Raw genomic sequence first — 18,457 nt, 5'->3', positions numbered from 1 at the left:
AAAGCCCCCTTTTGAACCCCCCCCCCCCCCCTTATAAAAAATAAAACAAGTGGGCTCCCTCAAAGTCCACGCTATAGCTCGAACACTGAATACACTCCCATTATTTGAATTGACTTAACATGGCCAAATACACAGTGAAGACTTCTAAGGGCACTACAGTGCGACTGACATGTAGTCACGGAGTGTACAAACAGCTACACTAAAGTACCACCGAACACACCACAAATATGTCTCTCTGTATCTTTTCCCCCCATCAACCAATGTTTGACAGTTAACTGTGCGCTTAGTGAATGGGAATGTAGGCTAGCACTGGACGACAGGAAAATGGAAAACAGCATGTGTGAATTTCTGACTGGAGGTCAGTCAGACAGAAGCAGAACTTCCAGGTATAAATATAATTCACCTTCCCGTTCCACTGCAGCCACAGAACTGCTCCTCAATGAAGTCAGAACAGAGACGATCTTTCAAAAGTTCCTTCAAAAGTTCTTATACAGGAGGAAAAGGGATTTTTTTCCCTCCAAGACTGAAGCTTTAAAAATAAAACCAGAACTTCCAGAAGCCCTTGCTGACACTCCTTGCTTTCTGGACAGAGTCTTGCAAATAGACTCCCAGTAAAATAAAAAAGTAAAACATATTCAAACAACTGATAACATATAAAGAAAAAATTTATAACTTGATGTTGTCGGGGCATGTGCAAGGAGTGTTTGGAGGGCATTATTGTCTGTAGGACATGGCAGCGGTACTCGGTTCAGGCCCAAAGCTGTGGTGATGGAGTGGCTGTGAGTTAATTACTGATTACCTCTGGGGCCATTCACCTGTGAGCCCATCATTACCTCACACTCACGCCAAGAAGGTGCCATCCCTGGTTGTCCGCCACGCTTGTCTACTGTGGCATGATTCCCTGGCCTGGGCCTAAACCCCTTTCACAGGAACCGCAGGGGCACATGACACAGCTCAAACCTCAACATCTAGCGCTATCCGGCCAAAGGTCAACTTCTCTTTTCTCCCCCCTTCTCCATTGGATCTGGAGCTCTCTCTTTGGCCTGGCTGGAGGACACAAGGAAACAGCTGCCCTACGCCTGCCCGCTTGGACATGGCAGTTCTAGAGCATCGATAGTGGTGCCCACCACACCAGCTGATCCTCTCCCAGGGTCCCTGTCACGATGATGTCTTCATCGCTAACCGGAGCAGACGCCCGCTCCTGGCAGCAACTGGAGGTGACAACAAATCCAATTATCTCCCCTCCATGGAGCCCAGGCAGCCCATGCCGGTGTGACAGAGACGAGGACGGGGACAGGCAATGCCCTGCCCACTCCACCCCACCCCTCCCCCTGATTTTAGTGGGCAAACATACTGACTACTGCCCCATCACTCCAGTCACAGGGACAAGAGGACAAACAGAGGGCTCCTGTGGTCTGCACAAGAAAAACACAAAGATACAGAGACAGAGATCAAGACAGACAGACAGACAAACAGAAATGGTATTCAACTATACAGACACATGCATATAGATATACAGACAGACAGAACGATACATACAGTAGATTGAACTATAGAATGCTAGAATGAATGAATAGAATGGAATGACAGATAGAGACAGAAATTATAAACATAGACAGACGGACGGACGGACGGACGGACGGACGGACTGACTGACTGACTGACTGACTGACTGACTGACTGACTGACGGACGGTACTGTAGATAGATCTATTGTAATCCTGCCATCAATCATGGTGGTCTGTCATTGACACAAATGTCCCACCGTATGGATATATCCTGTGCACAAACCTGATTTGCGATAAATGTTTTTAGGTGACAAGTCCCGAGTTAACCTGTATAAACCAGTTAAATATCCATAATCAAAATGAGCTTACACTGGAAGCATAAGAGGTGGGTTAAATGCATATTAAAGAAATATGTATTGATTGTTTATCAGTGTTTATAGGTCATCTTCACCTCTGATGATTAGCCAGAGAAAGAGAGTAAGATGAAGTGAGAAAAAGGGCACTATAAGACTAGAATGGAGAGCTAGGGCTGCATAAATTGGTTACTTTTCTTGATATTGTAATCATCATTATTAATTTTGATTAACAGATTTCACATTCAAATATTTTTGTCAGGCTGTGTATTGGTGGGCATTGTTCATGACTCTGCATTGTTACAGTTGGCATGAGCGACATTTAATTCAGGGGGCAGGAAAAACAAATTGTGAAAAAATGCACAGAAATTTCTTTCTCAAAAAAGTATTTATAGATATAAGTATCAAAGCAATGTCCTACCTTATTGCACCACATCAAAGCCGTCAATACAGCACAGTCAAGAATAGCTTGACTAAGAGGTTGCCAACATTTAATAAACTGTGGTCTAGTTTTGACTCTTGCTGCTGATTTTAATGGCGACATTAAAAGGGTCAGTGTTAAGACATTACATTTTAAGTGTCTGTTCGTGGCCTTTCATTTTCAACCAGAAATGTGCACAGTGCTTTCTGATGTTCATACAATTTTTCTGTCTTTTTTCCATGCAGTTGCCAAATCCAATCACTTGAAATGTGTCCATTTTGGACTCTTTGCCACCAAATGCAAGACACGTGAAGAACGATAAGTTATGGGACTATATTCAAGCCAGTCATCCTGTGCTGGAAATGAAATCACTGGTTCCATATGACGCAATCTCAATAAAGTTTACACATGTTTTTGGTCCATGAACTGGATCTCACTCTGAACGTGTGCTGTCTGTGAAGGTTTGGCCAGGCCCGGTTTTAGAATTAAATCACCAAGGGTGCTCTAGCCTTAATCCACATCTATTTTTACATATCTGTCAATCATTATGAGAGTGAATACAGCATACATATGCAGATGTCATTTCTGAAACTTTGTAGTGTATGTGTCCAAAAAAAACAAGTTTCATTCAAATTCTGAATGGATTATAGCTTAAAAGTGCACAAAGCGAGCTCCCTTTAATATCCAATTTCATTGCAATCTCACAAAGTTCTGTTATTATCAATGAAGCTCTCCAAACTGCACAATTAATCTCTTATTTACATCGCATCTGCACTTTGTAATGAGATAATTCATGAGCATGCAGAACTGAACTGAACAAAAACTTTTCTGACCGACTAAAATGTTTTTGATTGGCCATTGCTTTCAAGAAATCAATAATTTGTAACTGGCTACGCTGACAAGCGACCAAATTATGACTCATTGAATCAATTACTCAACTGGTTTGTTCAGCAACACCTATTCAATCAGGAACGAAACGTGTTACTTGCAGATGTGAGGCTATTCCAGGTTTAGTGAGTTAATTCATTCAAATGATTCATTCAAAAACACTGACTCATTCAGGAACTAAAGAGCACTAAAATGTCTTGCCTGTAGAGATGCAACAGCTGGTCATGCTTCTGTGAGTCACAGAACTGTTCGTTCAAATTATTTGCTTAAAAACACTGATTCATTAAATGCCACTGCTGTGTGTTGCTCTGGGACACTCAAGGGTTTCACTGTAGTTTCGTTTGAAACAATTCTAATTTACGGAGCAAGAATGGACAGAGCAACTAACAATTATTCATCTAAAGTAAGGTACTCAATATTATGTTATATAATGTTCATTATTGAACTGTTATATTAACAATATATTAGCAATATTAACCTGAAAACATGACTTTACAAAGTACATCACTTTATAAAGTACAGCCACTTCATATAGGCCTCATAGTAGCACGAAAAACAAAATGGTTAAACATGTAAACCATTAATCTTGCTCATTATGACTGGTTGTTGCAAGTCTAACAATCATTTAAATTCTTCATTCATGTGCACGTGATTGGTTACAATGCTCACACGTTCAAGCATCAAATTAAAAAAAAAATGTAAATAGAAAATAGAGAGCTAAGTGCTGCACACTTACGCTACTTCCAACGATGACCTAATAGATCATCCATATTCATATGCAGACCATGCCACTGCAGTCCTGTTAATTTGAAAGGGAAAGGAAGATTCTTCTGGCTAAAGCCCTCTGATAAAGGCAGTGACTCACAGGTTTCATGATATTCAGATGAGCCTTCACTGTGGGTGACTGGTGACTCAGGGCACTTGAGCATGGAGTTGGAGGACATACCCAGAGGGAGATTCTGAAATTCTGATGGACCAACTCATCCAATGGGCCATTTCTAGTTGAGCAGAGGGAAAAGATAGCATCCAGTCCCATCAAAATATGAGCCAACGCGTTTCAGGCAAAGGCTTCGGAGACAGCTCAACAAAGAACCACTGAAGCAAAGGCTTCTCACACTTTACTGGACATTTACTGCACCTGTATATATAGACACATACATTGGTGAACTTATGCATTAGTATAGAAATTTAAAGGATAGTTCACCCTAAAATAAACATTATGTTGATATTTACTCACCCTTGTGTCAATTTCCCCTCTCACGGTGCTTTCAAATCTTACTCTTTTCAGACATTATGTTATCTCACGGAGGGAAAAATTCATACGGGTTTGGAACAACAGCAATTTTGTAAATTACAGTTTTTATTTTTGAGTGAAATGTCCCATTAAATGGTTAAGTCAGGGCTCAACAATAAAGATTTTTTGACAGTCAGGTTAGTAGTTCTTGCTTGGACAACATTTTCACTGGCCCCACCACAAATTAATGATTTTTTAAAAATATATATTTGCTAGAAATACCTATTTATTTATATGTACACTACCATGAACAAATGAAAGACATTAATATTTCATTTAGCATGGAAAGCCTTAAATTGACAGTAAAGACAATTCTAATGCTCCAAAAGGTTTTTATTTGAAATAAATACTGTTTATTTTGACTTTTTATTTATCAAAGAATCCTAAAAAATGTCTGTTAAAAATGAGCTATCACTGTAAAAATATATATTAAAAAAAATGTTTTCAACATTATAATATTAATAAATGTTTTTGAGCACCAAATCAGAATATTAGAATGATTTTTGGAGAATCATGTGACACTGAAGACTGGGGTAATGATGCTGAAAATTCAGCTTTGTATCATAGAAATAAATTACTTCTTAATTAGATAGATAGATAGATAGATAGATAGATAGATAGATAGATAGATAGATAGATAGATAGATAGATAGATGGATAGATGGATAGATGGATAGACGGATAGACGGATGGATAGATGGATAGACGGATAGACGGATGGATAGATGGATAGATAGATAGATAGATATTCAAACTTTTGAAGGGTAGTGTATATTGATTATTTTATTTATTTGTATATTTTTTTTATTTCCTAAATCTTTGCTGGAAAACAATGCCATAAAATTACTCCTTGGTTTGTAGTTTTCAACATATTCTTACTGATTCTACTTTCAAGATAATCCCAATGAATAAAAATGGATGCACAAGATCAATAAAGTTAAAATTATTTTTCAATTATTTTTCTGTCAACCTATTGGTGAGCCCTGAGTGTGTGTTCACAGACCAAATGTCCAATAGTGTGAATATTCACTTACAGGAAAATTACTAATCAAATGAATTGTCATGTTCCAAGCAGCTTAATATGTATTTGATATCTCCACAAGATTTGTGTCAATTGTAACTTCTAAAAAGCCTTTACATCAGTTTGTTTTTCATATGCTCTTTCACAATCCTCAACCCTCATCCCCCTTTTCACCCTCAAATGGAAAAGAGGATGGAGAAAAAAAAACAACAACAACCTCTACTTCCTGTAAAACTGTTGGTCGCACCTCTGACTGCACTGACGGGGGAGAGTAAAGCCATTAAAATGACACGGAGACAGATCGTGTGTGACACTTCAAAGGGTCTGGAAAAAGCTGGAAAACTGAGCAGCGCAACCTCCTCATCCACCCTCCGGCGGGAAAGAGAGGAGAAAAAAACACAAAGCCGACAAGCATGCGCCACATGGTCAACACAAGCACCCAGAGACTCCCGCGCTCTCCTCTCGGCCTCCCCCCAGACCCAAACACAGACTCGTCCCCCGCGACTACACGTCCAATGATTACACTATTCCCGCTCTCGCGCTCAGAGGGGCTAATTAATGCTTTAATATGCAAATGAGTGCCACAGTAAATTACACAGCTGGCAAATATGCCTGTTTTGCCCCCAAAACTACATTAGGAAACGAGCAAGACTGCGTGTGGATTGTGAATGCAAAGAGACAGAAGATTTATTTCGAAACTGCAAAGACAATTTCACCTCAAAGTTTTAATGGCGCAAGGGTAAAAGTTTATGAAGAGTCTCTATCTGCAAGATCTGAACAGGTTTATTTAGATTAGTTAATTAGACGCCACATTTAATTTAACACAATGAAAAAAGACTGTGAGGGAAATGTGACCTTTTACAAAATAGTGCAACATATTGCACTTCACAACCTCATGTTTGTTCACATGATGTTAAATACAGTGTCTAGTAAGTATACAGTCTAGTGTCTAAGCAGACTGGCTTCTACAACAAGATATTGGTGACAAGTGCTATTTTTTTCCATGACAGTGAGAGCAGACGCAAAGAAACAGAGAGATGTGAGAGTGTGATTTGGTTTAGCTTTGATAAACATATGACACTTGACTGCTTTGCTATATACGGTTGTCGTTTTCATCCCCTACAGCCATGTGAAGTTGATGGGAGAAGATTCTGTGAAAGTATCACTAAAATATGGAACTTGTTACTCACAAATTCCACTTCTCTAATTAAAGTATAAGGCCATATGGAACTTTAAATATTTTTTTTTGCAGTCACTGGAGAGATAAAAACAAAAAAATATGAAGCTGTGGTGCACAGGTTGCACTTGCAATGCATAGGAACTTTGAGTTTTATATTTATTCAAAATAATAGCATAAAAAGCACATAAATACAAATTAAAATGAAATTAGACATAGGAGCGGAAGAAAACAATGAAGAGACAAGCTCCTAGAGGCACAAATCACATATTTAGATACATTTATCTATATTAGATCAACTACTATTTAACATAAAATTAGAAAAATAGCTAGTTTATACATATCAAATGTCTGTTTTGCCCCCCCCTACAAATTGTATACAACAATTGAAATCATAGAACATCATCATTTTGACGAACTGTGGAACTGATATTCAATTAATTGCAGTAACTATTTTAATTATTAATGTTTTTAATTATTAATCTTAATTGCCAAAAATGCATGTCACAGATCTTGCATATGTACAACCCTATTACTACATGACTACATGATGACCCCCATTAAAAGCATAGAATTTTTGAAAGAATTCATGCTTTTATGTAAGTTATAAGAAGTATAAATTAGGAAATAACTACGAACCATTTTTTAATCCAACCAACATTTTTAGTTTTTGAATTTGAATTGAAAATTCTTACCGACTCAAAACTTTTGACTGGTAGTGTATATAGATTATTTTATTTTATTTTATTTTTTACAACATTATTCACTTTTGTATTTTTTTTAAATTCCATAAATACATTAATACACCTTTGATGAAAACCAATGGCATATAAACTAGCATTTAAAAAAAATCAATTTTGTTTTTAATTTTGAATTGAAAAGAGCAATGTAGTGCAATAGGATGAAGCCATGTAAATATTTACAGAAGTATCAGTAAGTTCAATAACTGAGCTTTCTTTAAGAGTGCACGTGTGTGTGTGTGTGTGTAAAGCCCATCATAAGCTGCTCATCAGAGGTCCCATGAGCAGGACCTGCTCTCTGTCTGCTCACTCACTCAACTCCAGCCATCATAGAGTCAGACACCATGACCGACCACAAACACTAACCAACTCTTAGTTCCACTTGGAGTCTGTCCCACAAGACCACCTGCCCCTCTGCACCCCTACCTGCATCTCTAATGATCCTTAATGAGAGACATCACAGCAACCTGACTGTGCCATGCACAACAACAGTGACATTGAGCAAACAGCAAAGGAAATAATATGATGCCATTGTTGTACATCAGTCTTAAATGTACTGTATATAGCTCACCCCAATATATTTTTTCCATGTTCAAAATGTTGATAAAAAGATAAGACAAATGTTTTAGATGAAATAAAAAGACAAAAATGAGGCAACTGTTGGCATACACTAAAAGTATACAGCTCAGGTCTTGGAAGAATTTGATGTGAATTGTTGAATGGGTAAAGTTTGACCTTAACTAAGAGTACAAGCACCTTGCTAAAGAGATAACATGGTCCCAAATCTCTGAACTTCCTCAGACTACCGCAATGAATATTTTAGATCAGTAAATAATTAAGAATTAACACCAAACAGGCCACTGATCAAATATAGATTTGGGCTTCAACAGACACACCAAATCAGATGCTGTAAACAAAGACCCGAGGACCTACATTCCCTCCCTACCACCTTCCTCTCGTTTAAATATGCGCATGTAAAATCGCGCCACGCACACACGCACACATCCGCATACGCTTTTCTTCTGAAGAATGAAATTTTCGCTTTTCTCAGTCCCAGGGAATTTTACGAAACTGAATCAGAACACTTGATCTGACCACCCGCTGATTTCTGATGGAAAGATTTGCTTTTTAATACAATCGTCAGTCGTTCTGCCACGTTGTGCCTGGCCCAGACAAATCCCAGCAGTGTGTCTTCTTGTACTGCCACAGTGAAATGTCTCATTCTCCATCGGTTAAATACCACCCTGCTGCAATCTATCACGGTGGAAATGTTAATAACATCGTCCTCTGTTTCAGCTGAGCTTAAATATGACACATTTATACACATTTAAGACAGATGGCGTGTTTTCAGGCCGTTTATCGATGACAATATATTTCGAGGTGCAGCTGATTGACGGGGTAAAAACATCAGACTCCAAACAAATGACTGATATAAAAAAATAAAACAATCCGTTTCTAGCATTAGAATCTATTTTTTAAAGAGAGCATTATGTCCTTTCACGATTTTAATTAATGCTTTAATGTGCAAATAAGATATAAAGTAGATAAAATCCTGACAAACAGATGGCGAACTTTCTCTATTCTGGCATGTTCTTAAGTTGCGGCATCATTTTTTCAAGGTTTTTGCAGCAAAGTGTGAAGCAGCGGCTCTAAGAGATCAGCAACATCTCGTATCTTTGACGGGAACTTCTATCTTGAGTCAAACTTGGTTAATATTGGATCATGCTATGGCAATAATGAGTTTACCTGAACAACTTTACAATATTAATTGTGATAGCAAAATCCATCACCAGACCTGGGCTGACAAGACAAAAGCCCCCCAATTTTGTGTGTAAAGAAAGTAAATTCAATTTGACTATTATTTTTGGATCATCAATAAACACAATACAAAAGAATAAAAAAATATTCCTACTATTCTACTCCTGTACACCTCTAAACAATAATATTTCTCACAATGTTTCCATACTTTTTGACCACTGAACCAAATGACTTTGATTTTCACTTGTCAGGTACTAATCTATAGATTTATAAATATAGATTTAAACATCTATAGTAATTAGCGCAAAAATGTCTCCAATAAGACCCTCAACAGACAGAAAAATGCATATACACAAAATATTCCCATGATTTTTAGAATTTACTTTTTTTTCATGATATTCCAGGCCTGAAAACTACAGTTAAAAAAATCTTGATATTTCCAGGCAGACCCAAGGACCATCTGCATGCAGAATTACTGTTCTAAACACTTAGATAATCAGGACGAGGTAAAGCTGACAACTGACCTTTTCCTCTTTCAGATGTTGGTCCAGACGCAGTCTAATGAGTGAACGGTTTATCTTTAGGGCCAACAACAGAGCCATGAGTCCCCCAGTAAGCACCTGGTTCTGCTGTACATCCAACCGCTCGATCTGTGGACTCTCTGCAAGGATCTCAGCCAAAGTCACAGCACCTACACTCTTAAAAATAAAGATGCTTCAAAAGGTTCTTCAAGCGATGCCATAGAAGAACCATTTTTGGTTCCACAAAGAACCATTCAGTCAAAGGTTCTTTAAAGAACCATCTCTTTCTTACCTTTTTGTAATCTGAAGAACCTTCTTTTGCCACAAAGAACCTTTTGTGAAACAGAAAGGTTCTTCAGATGTTAGAGGTTCTTTATGGAACCATTTAGACAAAAAGGTTCTTCTATGGCATCGTGAAGCACCTTTATTTTTAAGAGTGTAGCACGGTGAGTAGAAAACACAGGCTTAGTTAGAAGGTAAAACAGAAATGCATCCCAGTAAAAAAGGAACTTTAGAAGGAGAGAATGTGCCAAAGAAGCAGAAAAGCAATATTACGAACCCTACCCTCGCATGTTATTCCTGTGGAAGCTAGGCCAAGTTGCAATAAAGAGCGATTGATCGTAAGGGACTCCTTTAACGTGTGAAGGCCTCTGTTCTCAAGGTTGTTTTTGCCAGGGTTCAACATTTCGAGCATTTTTAAGCGGGGCTGGGAAAAAAAGAAGAAAAACCGGACGTTTAAGAAAACGTGCCCTGATGAGCTTGTTTTTAAATCACTTTTTGTAATTCAAAAGTGTCCTTTTTCTGTGCATTTGAATCCAATTATGGATAGTGAATTTGTGTCACTTTGAGAGCTTTAAGTGTCACACGCCGCGCCGTGGCAATAGATTGGCTCTCAAGAGCATATTAGCCGCGTCATTTATGAAGCACGATTAGCAGCCATATAAAGCAGGAGATAGCGGAGCACATGAGGGAAAAGCCATGTTGCATAACAGAACGTACACCATGCCAACTCGCTACACTCATTATCCTCACTTAGTCTTCTGCTTTAAATGAAAAAACCACAGACAGCTAAAAAAAAAGCTCAGAGATCAACTCACAGTTCATTTGCGTCACTGTTACGACACTCAAGCATGTAAACACCCACATATAGGGGAAAGCGGGGCACAATGTAACACTTTTTGACTTTCTCAGTTTGTGTAAATCCACATGGGGTTCAGAATATAATTTTTATCCACAATGATTTCACACTTGTCTGGTACAAATATGTCGCTTTGTTGCATAATTACAGTGTATACGTTTTTCTTTATTTACCCTCAAATAATGGAAGTGAAATGTGACAACATTGCCACATAGGCGGGGTACATTGTAACATCTGAGGGGCACATTGACTGTATGACAGCTTAAAACGTTATCTGATCTCATGAAAAAAATATACAAGACAAATGAAAATATTTTGTCAATAAAATAAAATAAAAAATTGTTTTTTTAATAAAATAATGGCGTTTTTTTAAGAATGAAAAATAATCTGATTTTGGAGTTTGACAATGAACACATTGCAACCAGGCTTGGGACGGCCCACAAAAACGAGCCACAATGCTTTACATGTCTTGAAATAATAATTTCTGAACATTAAACATTGACTGTAAGTCCTTGTTCACTTGTTTCTCGTCATTTCTCATTGAAATTCATTAAAGTAAATAGTGTAAATTACATTGCTAATGTCATAGAATAGCATAGTTCAATATTAGCGGGGCACATTACAACGTGCCCCTTCCGCGCAACTGGAACTTAAAACTGGTTATAGTGTCTTCTGCTAGTTATTGAAGCATTGAAAATGATCTAAACTGATAAATAACAGATTGGAGAATAAAATAATAGCAGAGTTGTCTCGTTTTAAATGAATAATAAAAAAATACTATGGTAAAATAAAATGTTCAGCTATATCTTCAAAATTCTTGTGAATTTTTGCGCACTTTTTTTCTCTGTATAATGTTGATATGGTAACTAGTAAATACTGTAAATTTGGTTATGCTAGCATGTGTGGAAATATTTAAACCACGTGTGTTACAACTAACCCCGCGTTACTTTGTGCCCTGCGCTCCCCTACATACGCATACATTATCAGTATATGAATACAAAACCAACAAGCCAGTCAAAGATTCAGAGAAAGAAAGAAACTAGATACAATGTCATTGAAATGTCCTTTCAAATGTAAACCACTTTCAGAATTCAACAGAATTTGTATTTGTCATATATTGGTTTTAATTAAGCAGGTATATTTTTTACCTGTAAATATACTAATATGCTAATACAAACTTATTTTATTTCACCCAAAAATACAGTTCTACTATTTACCCACCTTCCTCTTCAAATCTCTATCATTTTATTTTATTTTATTTTATTATTGGAAAGAAGATATTCTGAGAAACGTCTTGGTGTTTTTTCCTATACAATGAAAGTCTGTTTGGTTACCAACATTCTTCAAAATATATTTTTTTGTGTTTTGCAGAAGAGAGTCATACAGGTTTGGACTGACAAAAGTATAAAGCAAAGTATTGTTAATATAATAAACGTAGCAATTTAACTGAAGTAGTGTCATTCCAACAGCCTGGTTGACAACTTTAGTCATCCTACAGTATTTAGTCATCCTACATCCGCTGAAAAATGTGGATAACATTGTGATTTAATTATGTTCTGCTGACATCAGAGAGTTGTGTGTCTGCTCAAATAACCCATTTATTCACTCTCTCTCTTCTTCTGCCTTTAAAGAAACCCCAGGAAAAAAAAATAAAGAAAGGTTAATAACAACCCTTCCTGTGTCATATTCGACACGACCAGCCATTGGACTAATTATATTCATTATGGCCGCATGGATGTCTACTTATCCTTCTTAATGACAGACCACATGAAAAAGCCCTCTAAACACATATCTATTATTTAATCAAACTGTTCCCATTTGGTACAGGCAAAATGGAATGAGCAGGCTTTATTTTTGGCCTGAATGAATTCTCTGTGAACACGCCAAAGGCCGAGAGAAGAGAAAGCAGGCCTTTAATTTGTAGCTTTTGATTTGAATCGCCATTCAGATGACAGAAAGGTACAGTTTATTCTGACAATCAGAGCTCCTGAAGAGGAATAGATATTATTAAGGATTAGAGATGAGCTTTCCAGTGAGGATGAGACAAGCCATTTCCTTTTGTTCTCTTCTCTTTTCTCTTTGTGTGTCAAACTCTGCCATAGACCACAAAAAAAAGAGATATATCCAGTAGCTGTCGTGTTGACGGTTTGGGTACTTCCTCTCCAAAGCCAAGCAGGGGCCACATGCAGTGTCACTGTTCGTCTTTAATCAAAGCCACACTCAGATAAAATAGGAATGAATAAATAACTGAAAACATAACATACCGAGTGAAAATCATTGTATTTACTACTACGTGCAGCCTGCAGTTTATTCTACAGGAACAGACCCACTCAAAAATGAAACTTCCCAGGAACACAAAAGGTGAACTTTCAAGTGAACATCCCACTCTTTTCCATGTAATGCTAGTAAATCAGGAACGAGGCTGTCAAGTTTTCTGAAGCCATGCGATAGCTTATTGTAAGATATTGAGAGAAATTGAAAATCCTGACATCCATTCATGAATGAATCGTTCTTTCAAATTAGATCTTTTCAAGGAATCGGTTGATCCCATTCACAAACCCAGTAGGCGTCAATCAAACTGATTAGTTTGCTGGCTTTATGATCCACTCACAATAGTAAACGAGTTTATCAGTGAATAAAAACATACATTTCCATCTGTAAGTCACAAATAGCTAGTCATATAAATACATTTTATGATGCTGATATGGTGCTTTTGCTTCTTTTTTAAAAAAGCTTGAAATCTCCAGTCTCCATTCACTGTAATTGCATAGATTTTGAATTTCTTCCAAATTTATCCTTTTCTGTTCCACATAAGACAGAAAAGTCATACAGGTTTGGAACAACATGAGAGCGTGTAAATGATGACAAAACTTTCATATTTGGGGGAGCCTTTTCCTTAAAATAAAACACGGTGTGAAAAGCAGTTGTGAAAATGTTTCAGCAAATTACTGATGCACAATCTTCCAGATGTGTTACTTTTTTAACTTCCTCTGCTTTTTTAATCACACTTCCTAAGTCTAGAAGTGCTGTTGTAATGATTAAAACTGCACAAATCTCTTTTATCTCGCCCGAGAGAAAATCTCACCAGAACATTCTGTAGATGACTTATGCCAAGATGAGTGATGTGATTGTTACTCAGTATCAGCGTTCTCAAACCCGTCTTCTGAAAGCTCAAAGCATCACAAATCTCCCCCAAACCTGTGGAACAAAGAGAGATGACTACACAAGAGCTGAAACAAATTGTGCATTTTAACCACAAAAACCTTTTCAACCGTGCTATTGGAAGCACCCCAATACGTCCTCAAACAAAACGGGCATACCGGAGTCAGACAGGTTATTGTTGCTCAGGTCCAAGGTTTTAAGAGGGCTGTTGTATTTGAGGAGGTTGCCAAGTTGCATGGAGTCCTGGTAGCCGTTGAGGTTGTTTTCAGAGAGGTAAAGCTCCTGCAAAGCGACATTCCTTTTCAGAGCACCGACTACGGCAAGAATTGAGAAAAATCTTCAATAAGCATGGCGCTTTGTCCTTGTCCGAGATATGTGTGCCGAAGAACTCTGGCACAGTGCAACAACAAAAGATGTCATGTAATCCAATCTGCAAAAAAAAAAAAAAGAAGAACGGATTTCTGTGAATGCCCACAGCAGTTCCTTCAAATGACAACAAAGGCTCATTGAAAGCTTTAAGCTTGTGTAGGACTAACTCTATTATCATTTTTATTTACATCGCTGTGATTATCATTTTAATCGTCAACATCATTACATGTCCCTTTTAGGGCCAGAGAAGCTTTCATGGGCTTTTTGTCTGTGGCCTCACAGAGCAGTCTGTCCAAATCAATGCGGCAGATTTGATCAGACCCTTTCGGTTGCATGCGGAATGCCAACATTGTCATCATACACAGTAGGAACCAAATAAGGGGATCGTTGAATTGATCGGAGGGACTCCACTGTGCGAGTCAGCGAGTCCCGCAATCAGTGCCCCACCGATCAATAGCAATGATCAGAAGCTGGGCGTCCCGCTGGGAAGAATGAGGGGGGTGGCCGAGTGGCCCCAAAATATCAAATGGATCCACATGCTGCTTAAAGAGACAGAGCCATGAAGACATAGGATGTGCCACTCCACTCCTCAGTCTCATTTAAGGTCATTTTACTTGGGTTCTGTTAATGGCCTATGTCTACAACATTTCATTCGCTCTCTTTCTTTTACCCATTCATTTCTGGGGCTCCCATTTCCATTCAGATATTAGCATGATGATTCAGCAGTGGCAATAAACTCTTTCTATGCATAGAATACCCCGATGAACAAAAAGAGCAGTATGATAAGCTTAGTGCATAGAACACTGTATCCTGCAATGCAATGCACTTGACCAGTGTGATGAATTAATTGAATTAAATTTTTAAATTTCAATTTGAGACATTTTTACACAAAATTAGATTAAAATGCAAAACAAATTGATTATGAAATGATCTCTGCTTAGCTAAAAATCAAATCAAATGCATTAAATTAAAAACAATAAAATGTAATACAACTATTAATGGAATATACAAGAAGTATACACGTTTTAATGCATTATAATATTGTATGATCTTTAACTACAAATTGTCATATGAACAACTACTGCCATTATTTTGTGGGATCATTAAGCCAGATACAGGATTCCATAGGTTTTACATGTTTTAATAATACATGTCCTAATGACAATGTTTTGCACAGGTTTGAAGGGCCGGCACATCTCTATAAAAGCTGTGGCTGTAGTCCTGTGTCCTTTTTAGGAGGCTAGCTCTACAGTGCCATGGGAAAGACTCCATCTCACAGTGAGCTGGCCAAAGTGTCCTGAATGGATCGGTGCAGCAATGTGTAAAGTGACAGGAAGAAGATTACGACATCTAATCCAAGCCCAGTCTAGCTGTTAGGGTCACTGGGCCAAAATCTGCCACTCCTCCCCTTGTCCTGCTTCATCTGTTCCTGCTGGCCCATGGAGAACGCTCATTTCAAACACATGCTATCTGTACTTATACTGACATATTGCAGTATTCACACGAGAGCAAGCGAAGCAACTCGTAGACTGATATTAACACTTTTTACATTGTTAAAAAAAATCTTTGTGAACATTAGGTGTGACTTTTGAAGATAACGCACCCTTTGGGATGGTATGTTGTGCTGTCATGATATCATTAAAGGATTCAAAACTCCGCCTGGAGTAAATGTACTTATGCAGCGGGAAATTTTGCGCAGCACTTGCTAGACCAACACCAAGCCAAATGTCATAATAAAAAAAAATAATTGTTGCCATCCTTATGATGAGACTATATTAGCACAGATGCACTTTGCTGTGTTTTTCATTAGCCCACATTAATGCAGAGCAAATTTACTCACTATCAGACCATTTAAGATGTAGATATGTTTGTTTCTTCATCAGAACAGATCTGGAGAAATTTAGCATTACATCACCAGGCCTGCATTCAGCCCAGACAAAATGGTGCTTTTTAAACGGAAACGGTGGTGCGTTGAACACTCTGTTCTGTTGACGCAAGAGTTGCAACTATGGCAGCTGAGAAGGCCATTCTTTGTGTTCTTTTTGAGCAATGAATGCTCTGCCGTGAATGGGTGCCATCAGAATGAGAGTCCAAACAGCTGATAAAAACGGCACAACAATCCAGAAGTAATCCACACCACTCCAGTCCATCAATTAACATTTAACAATTTAACAATTAACAGCTTAACAATTTAACAATTAACAATTAATTTAACAATTAACAGCTGTGTGTTTGTAAGAAACCAATCCATCAAGACGTTGTTATTTCAAACGGTTGCTTCCAGCTAAAATGCAAGTCAATGATCCATAATATTGCTTTCTAAAAAGTCATCTGGTCTGAATCGGGAGAGAAATATGCACAGATCAGTCAACTTTTACAAGTGAATGAGTCCAAGACGGTTCCAAACAACTATGACAATACAGTATATTATACATAAGAGGACAACAGTGGATGTAATATTTCAATGGAGAAAGTATTATTATGAATTATGCACTCATATTTTGGCCAGAAGTGATGGTTTAAAGTAAAAACGGCTTAACGACGAATACAGCTTTTCACAATTGATGGACTGGAGTCGGATTACCTATGGATTATTGTGACGTTTTTATCAGTCGTTTGTCTGATTGTCACAATTCTCATTCTGATAGCAGCACCCATTCACTGAATTTTCCACTGAATATTTCTTTAAGTAATACAGTTGACCCCATTTCCCACAATGCACCTGTTAGCATCATTTGCATTTCACAGCACAGGGTCATATTCTCAGGCCGCTAGCACCCAAACTTTCTTCCATTCTTAGATCGCATGCACTTCAAGTGGATGGTGTGTGCTGGGCATACCAAGTGTGAAGAGTGGTTTGCCGCTCAGGCAGGTGTTTTCAAGGTGTAGCACTGTCAGCCTGCTGGTGAGAAGGGCTTTTGACAAGGCCTGCGCGACGTACTCCACCATAGGCATGTTGCAAGCATCCAGCCTCCACAGGCATCCACTCTGAAGAGACCAGACAGCAAACCATCAGAGAGAGAGAGAGACACAGAGACTCAGAGGCCTGGTTTTGCCCTCGCTGCGGACTGGCCTCTCTGTCTCACCCTCTCTCATCAAAAACCCACCCTGTCTACAGAAGCAGAAACGTCAAAATCGGAAAACAATTCTGACGGGAGGTTCCCAAAGATCTGCAGGCCATTCCGAAGTTTCATCCTTTAGTCCACCACTTCAAAAGTGTCCAGATTTTTTTCTTCTCTCCCTTTCTTGGGAGATTTTGATTGATCTCGTATAATACTGCCTGAGAGGGTGCCTTTCGTTTTTACCATTGAAGTCCTCATCACCACGAGGTGATGCCGTCTTTCATCTAGAGCTGTTGTTAAATGAACACATATTGTCAGGAGTTTTATGAGGACTATAATGATGTCCATTAAAATCAAAGTGTGAATGTGGCTTTATTCAGCAGTGCGGACATTTTCATCTTTGATGCATGGTAATTCATTGCTTCCAATTCAATCTGAATGCCACTGTGAGGTATCGGTTCACACTTGATGACACATTTAAAACATGAGGCGTGTTATAGAACTTAAAACAATGAAGGCAGCTGTTTGCATATATCTTTTGAGAACAAAAAAAGGGGGGAAAAAACAGCATGCATTTCAATGTTGATTCAACATCGGGTACCAGTTGAATCAACGTTTGATTATGTTTTGATTTTGCAAATTGGATAAATGTTGAAATTGCGACGTTGTTTCACTGTCGTACCTTCAGCATGGGTGAATTAAGGTCGTTCTGTAGACGTTGGATTAACGTTGTATTAGGTGTTGATTTTGCAAATTTAATCGACATTGATAACGCGATGTTGTTTCACTGTCGTACTTTCAACATGGGTGAATACACAACTGTACGTTCAATTAGAACATAGTTTGCATTTAGATCAAGACTGTACATACATAAAGGTTAAAAATCAAATGACTGGCAATGGCTTTACAATCAACTCAACAAACTACCACGTGCTCAATATTGTAAAACAACAGTTTTATTTTGGAAACATACTGTATAAAACACATGAAAATAATCTTAAACTTTAGTTTGCGGTGTTTGTGCTTGGATGTATTGTTAAAAACCA

The 18,457-nt window shown here is 38.0% G+C and overlaps 1 protein-coding gene across 1 annotated transcript in view; it reads right to left on the bottom strand.

Moving 5' to 3' along the window:
• Positions 1-17,543, bottom strand: part of LOC107583626 (protein phosphatase 1 regulatory subunit 37-like) — a 32,587-nt gene extending 15,044 nt beyond the window's left edge. The window contains exons 1-6 of the mRNA XM_016269913.1: positions 17,457-17,543; positions 17,190-17,337; positions 14,139-14,294; positions 13,904-14,016; positions 10,245-10,386; positions 9,684-9,850 (exon numbers count right to left, since the gene is read on the bottom strand). Coding sequence (XP_016125399.1) covers positions 9,684-9,850; positions 10,245-10,386; positions 13,904-14,016; positions 14,139-14,294; positions 17,190-17,337; positions 17,457-17,543 — 813 coding nt within the window. The remainder of the gene's footprint in view (positions 1-9,683; positions 9,851-10,244; positions 10,387-13,903; positions 14,017-14,138; positions 14,295-17,189; positions 17,338-17,456) is intronic.
• Positions 17,544-18,457: the final 914 nt, after the last annotated feature.

Source organism: Sinocyclocheilus grahami, unplaced genomic scaffold (assembly GCF_001515645.1).
Source record: "Sinocyclocheilus grahami isolate Dianchi unplaced genomic scaffold, SAMN03320097.WGS_v1.1 scaffold54.1, whole genome shotgun sequence".
In the NCBI taxonomy this organism is placed as follows: Eukaryota; Metazoa; Chordata; class Actinopteri; order Cypriniformes; family Cyprinidae; genus Sinocyclocheilus; species Sinocyclocheilus grahami.
This window is presented reverse-complemented; position numbering and strand designations above follow the sequence as displayed.